This window comes from Anoplophora glabripennis, unplaced genomic scaffold, assembly GCF_000390285.2.
Source record: "Anoplophora glabripennis isolate ALB-LARVAE unplaced genomic scaffold, Agla_2.0 scaffold1014, whole genome shotgun sequence".
NCBI lineage: Eukaryota > Metazoa > Arthropoda > Insecta > Coleoptera > Cerambycidae > Anoplophora > Anoplophora glabripennis.
In genome coordinates this window covers 74,467-79,752 of record NW_019417390.1, presented here as the reverse complement: position 1 = coordinate 79,752, position 5,286 = coordinate 74,467, and the positions used below count along the sequence as shown (strand labels likewise).

General features: G+C 33.0%; 1 protein-coding gene across 1 annotated transcript in view; it reads left to right on the top strand.

The window, feature by feature from the left end:
* Positions 1-5,286, top strand: part of LOC108914081 (DNA mismatch repair protein Msh2) — a 30,537-nt gene that overhangs the window by 10,117 nt on the left and 15,134 nt on the right. The window contains exons 5-6 of the mRNA XM_018719785.1: positions 3,967-4,421; positions 4,609-4,700. Of these exons, the coding sequence (XP_018575301.1) occupies positions 3,967-4,421; positions 4,609-4,700 (547 nt within the window). The remainder of the gene's footprint in view (positions 1-3,966; positions 4,422-4,608; positions 4,701-5,286) is intronic.

Below are 5,286 nucleotides of genomic sequence, written 5' to 3'. Positions count from 1 at the left end.
AAAAAAAAACATTGAATTTAAAATGTTTATTTTTTTAATTTCTTTTCTTGGGTTTCCATTAGGTATACAAGCCGGGTTTTTACATTTCCTTTTTTGCCTTCTTAAAATTAACTAAATGCAAATATGAGAATAAAGTGATATTTCATTACAAAAAATATAAGTTTGCTGTAGCGGGGAATTCCAGAACAAAATATTTTTCAAATATGCTCCTTATGTCCCATCGCGTTGCAAAAAAAAATATATTTTTGTATTTTCTGTTAAAGAATAACATACGACATCATAGCGGCACTAAAACTTTGCTGCCCTGTGTTACTCCTCGATGTATACAGGGTGAGTCATTCAAGAGACTCACCATGGGTGCCTCGCTTCTCTTTTATTATAAGAGATTAGAGTTGTGTCGAGAGGATTTATACCGGATCCAGTTTTTCATTTAGGCCCGCTCTTTTCAATAATTTAAATTTCGCGGCATTTTATAGCCTCAAAGCAGATTAAAATGTCAAATATTGACCCCACCCTACTTAGGTATTGGAAACATCTTAAGTTTTTAAGAATTTTAAACTTTAATGCTGTACCTAATATTAATAAATGCGTCGAGGCAAACTAATAACTAACCTTTTTATACAAAACAGTTAAAAAGAGTGTTTGGGTTTAAACCGGGTTCAAACCCTCAAAATCAAAAGACCCAATCTTTTCCCTTCTCTATAAGAGATACTTCAAAGGTTAAATTAAAACAAAGTTACGCAATTAGGAGGCTAAAAATATGGTACCAAGAAGTCAAGAATATCTCAATTTATTTTTGAAATAAACGCTTGTCAAGCGTTTCGTTCTTTATTTGGCCTTCTATCTTCAGGTATCCTAACATAGATTTGTATCTCTTTGTTTTGGCTCAGTAGAATATTTAGAAGACCTTTTTGTAAGGGTTAAACTTGCGTTTAAATGCTAAATTAAAAAAATTGTGAGATAACCAAACTTACGTTAAAATACTAACTTTCGAAAATATGAGATAGTTGTTTTTTTTTGACCCCATTTCTCTTTTGATGTAACTACTAAGAAATGGTGTCAAAGAAAAAATAACTATTTCATATTTTTGAAACTTAGTATTTTAATGTAGTTTGGCTTAAACCCTTATAAAAAAGCCTTCTAAACATTTAACTGATCCAAAATAAAGAGATTTGGAAGTTTGGACACCTGAATATGGAAGGTCAAATACAAACGAAATGTTCAAATTTAAACTTACTGTTTGTTGTATGTGAACAGCATCATGAATTGCTACCAAAACTGCAACAATACTTAAAAAAATTAATCTGATGATAGCCCTGGAAAGGCGAAACGTTGTATAAGAAATCGGATAGAAGGCAAAAAGTGTCAATGAAGATGTGTTTGCAGATTTTCAATATTGTTTCAAATAAGGCTAGGTAGGTACAAAAAAGAAAATAAAATAATTGCTTTTTTTCAGTTTTTTGCTTATATTTCCAAAAATAAGCCTCTAATCGACATGACTTATTGATTTTGTTCCTGAGGCAATTTGCTACAAGGGTAGGCTTTTGCGAAAGTTCGCAAAATTTTTAGAATAGAAAAATGGACTAAATTTTCAGAATTAAATAAAAATAACAAATTTGACTGAAATTGGATGAAACTACAGGAAAAAATAACTGTTGGGCTGGTCAACACATACCTGCAATCCGGACCCCAAAAAAAAAAAAAATGGCGGCGTATTGCGAAATTATAATGTCGAAAACGCTAGCGCGTGTATCTTCTGCCCAAGTCAAGATATCGAAATTCGACAAAAAAGGATCTAAAGGTAATTACATTATCTCGCGTCTGTGTAAATTTAAGATTTTTAAGTTGCAAAATAAAAAAATTTTGCGAACTTTCGCAAAAGCCTACCCTTGTAGCAAATTTCCTTAGGAACAAAATCAATAAGTATACCTCATGTCGATTAGAGGCTTATTTTCGGAGATCTAAGCGAAAACCTGAAAAAAAGCAATTATTTAATTTTCTTTTGTTATAAACAATATGACGCTCGACCTCTACAAATACACAAATTTAGGCATTTATTCTGTGTATTTTTTACTTAATTTTAAACCCATAAAAATCGATGTAGGCCCGATTTTTGAAAAAAAACCTAATTCGCCCGGACTACTAGGCTTATTTTATTCATTATTCAATTCTTCAAAAGTCTTCAAAATTTAGAAATAAAAAGTTGTCATTCTGGGAACAATTGTTTATACAAATTTTGACTTTTTTATATGAACAAGTATTTGTAGAATAAGCTTTACAAGTCGCTTTTTCAGAGCACTATATTTCATTTCTGCAATAAGTATTTCGTTCTAAAAAAGTTTTTTTTCTGTTCTTCATTAGTATTATTTTTGGTTTTCCATTTAAAAATTAAAGTAAGTAGCAAAAAAAATAGTGTATCTGGCAATTGAATTCAGATCCACTATAACTGCAGGCTAATTATATTTGAAATCGCATTATATTGCTTGGTAATTGTCCAAAACATGACATAAATTTATTTAATTTTAATAAGCAATAGCATAAAATCGATGTAAAATTTCCCTGGGAACACGATGGTGCAATTATTTTTTTGCTACTTGCCGTAGTTTACGAGATATTTGCGAAAAACCTTATTTTTTACGGGTTTTTTGACCTTTTGACCCCTTGCCTGATCACCTAGGTCAAAAATTTTTGCGGATTCGGATTCCTGAGGGTCGAAAACATATTTGCGCCCAGGTTTGATCGACAGAGGAAAAAATGGAGGTTCAGCCTCATTTCAATGGACTAAATACATACAGTAATATTTTAATATATATTTTATGCCTATACATATTATTCTCCAAACGCAATTAGTAGCAAGTTTCTATATATTTTAGTAATTAAGCAGTGTTTTTAAGTTAATACGACTCGCCAAAGTAAAAAAATATTTCAGGTTAGGTATATATTTTTTTTACTGAAAATAGCAGTTAATTTACATTATCGGATTGTTAATGTGAAAATATAAACATTAGACTGTTGACTATTCCATGTTATACGTGTTTTAACGTCACTTTTGAAGAAGAAACTACATGTAATTTTAAAAACCGTATTTCTGTTTTTATAATGAAGGAATAGTAATTATAAGATTGTTTAAGCTTATTAACTAAAAATTATTGCCTACTCAATAAAAAAATATTATTGTCCTCGATAATCTATTACTGATTAATAAAATATTTACTCTCTTTCCTTATAAGATTGTATGTACACAAATTGGAGCCGTTCCTGAAAAATCGGGCGAATATGGTTGCAGTGTAAATTATTAGACTTGAAGCGTTGGCCGCTAGAGCAGCACCTGCCGGGGTCCCGTTTCGTGACTCACGCTGGGCGATATTTTTTGTACAAAATCGCGTCCTTAAAACAAAAAAGTTAAAAGGGGGGTCAAAATATAGTGAATCAGCCTGTACACAATTCTACGTTGCAAGGGCCAATTTTCAAGATTACATTTATTCTACTAAACCGTTTAAACGCTACTACTACCTCAATTTTTTTGCTTCTTAATCTGGTTTGCTAAAAGATGCACCTTTAAATCTAAAGCCAACATGTAGTAACTGCAAGAAAGGGCGCTGGCTCATTTTAGGCATAAAGTACGAGAATGTTTTACTTACGGCAGTTTCTTAATCGGTGAACAATTCGTGCATAACTCTTGCCGTTACATGCATGCACAGAAGCGCAGTATCAACACGCGAATCTTTGACGCAACATAATGCTGCATCGAATGTAAGGGCATTAACGTACTCAGAATTATGTCAGATATACGTGTAATGTAAGTATTTTTATTTTTTAAGTTGACTTTTTAAATTGCGTCATTACTGCCAAAGGTCAAGTGTTAAAACAATATCTGAACTTTAAAATTACCCTGTATACATAACACTTTAGCTAAAGGTTACGCGATTAGTAAAAATATTCATGGTAATGTTTCTTTTTTCTTAGCTGGATATGCTGATTCGCTTAGAAATCTAAACGTCTTGCTCGCCACTTTAGACGTTCTTGTTTCCTTCGCCACCGCTGCCGTGTCTGCCCGCATTCCGTATACTCGGCCTAAGCTTCTAAAAGAAAATTCGGGCGTACTGAACCTGAAGAAAGTCCGTCATCCTTGCTTGGAAGCACAGGACCACGTCTCTTTTATTCCCAACAACGCCGCATTCGACCAGAATGAGAAAATCTTGCATATTATCACCGGGCCAAATATGTGCGGAAAAAGTACATACATCAGGAGTATCGGCACTTGCGTGCTTATGGCTCATATAGGCAGCTTGGTTCCTTGTGAAGAAGCAATAATATCTTTGGTTGATGGGATTTTAGTGAGGGTAGGAGCTGATGATTGTCAGTTGAAGGGGTTGTCCACGTTCATGTTGGAAATGATAGAAACGTCCACGATAATAAAGGTAAAAGAGTTAGTGTTTTTTTACATTTTCCACATTAATTAAAGAGACAGTGAAGGAAACGAAAATGGTTTAATTTGTACTTTTATTTTATTTTTTTCAATTTTATCATGTCGCGTGATATCAGAAATACACAAAATATTTATATTTTTATCTTGTCTGCCGAATCAATTATGTTTGTATATTTTAGAGCGCTACTAAGAATTCTTTAGTCATCATTGATGAGTTAGGAAGAGGAACTTCAACTTACGATGGATGTGGCATAGCATGGGCTATTGCTGAGTAAGTATTTGGTAATCGAAAAATTTCATTATTGATTCTATTGACAACTAGGTTGAGGTTTTGTTTGTGACAAAAATACTAGTACCAAACGGACTGTGCCATCATACAGGGTGTTAAAAAAGAGTGTGAAATATTTAAGGAGGTAATAGTATGAATCAAAATAAGCAGAAAAGTCTCAATAAGCATGGGTCCGCAAAGTAACGGTTGCGGAGATATGGAATGTTTTATGTTTTTTAGCCCCTTTTTTTATTTTGCAAAAACGTTGTGTATTTTCTTATAATAGTTGGTTGATGTTTAGTGAAATAAACAGTACGTATTTGACAGTTGTTCTCAGTGCACAAGTTTTCTTTCGCTATGGCTGGTTACTCTAACGCAGAATTAACAGACATGCATTTCATGTATGGTCGTGCTAATGGGAACGCCACCGAAGCACGACCATACATGAAATGCATGTCTGTTAATTCTGCGTTAGAGTAACCAGCCATAGCGAAAGAAAACTTGTGCACTGAGAACAACTGTCAAATACGTACTGTTTATTTCACTAAACATCAACCAACTATTATAAGAAAATACACAACGTTTTTGC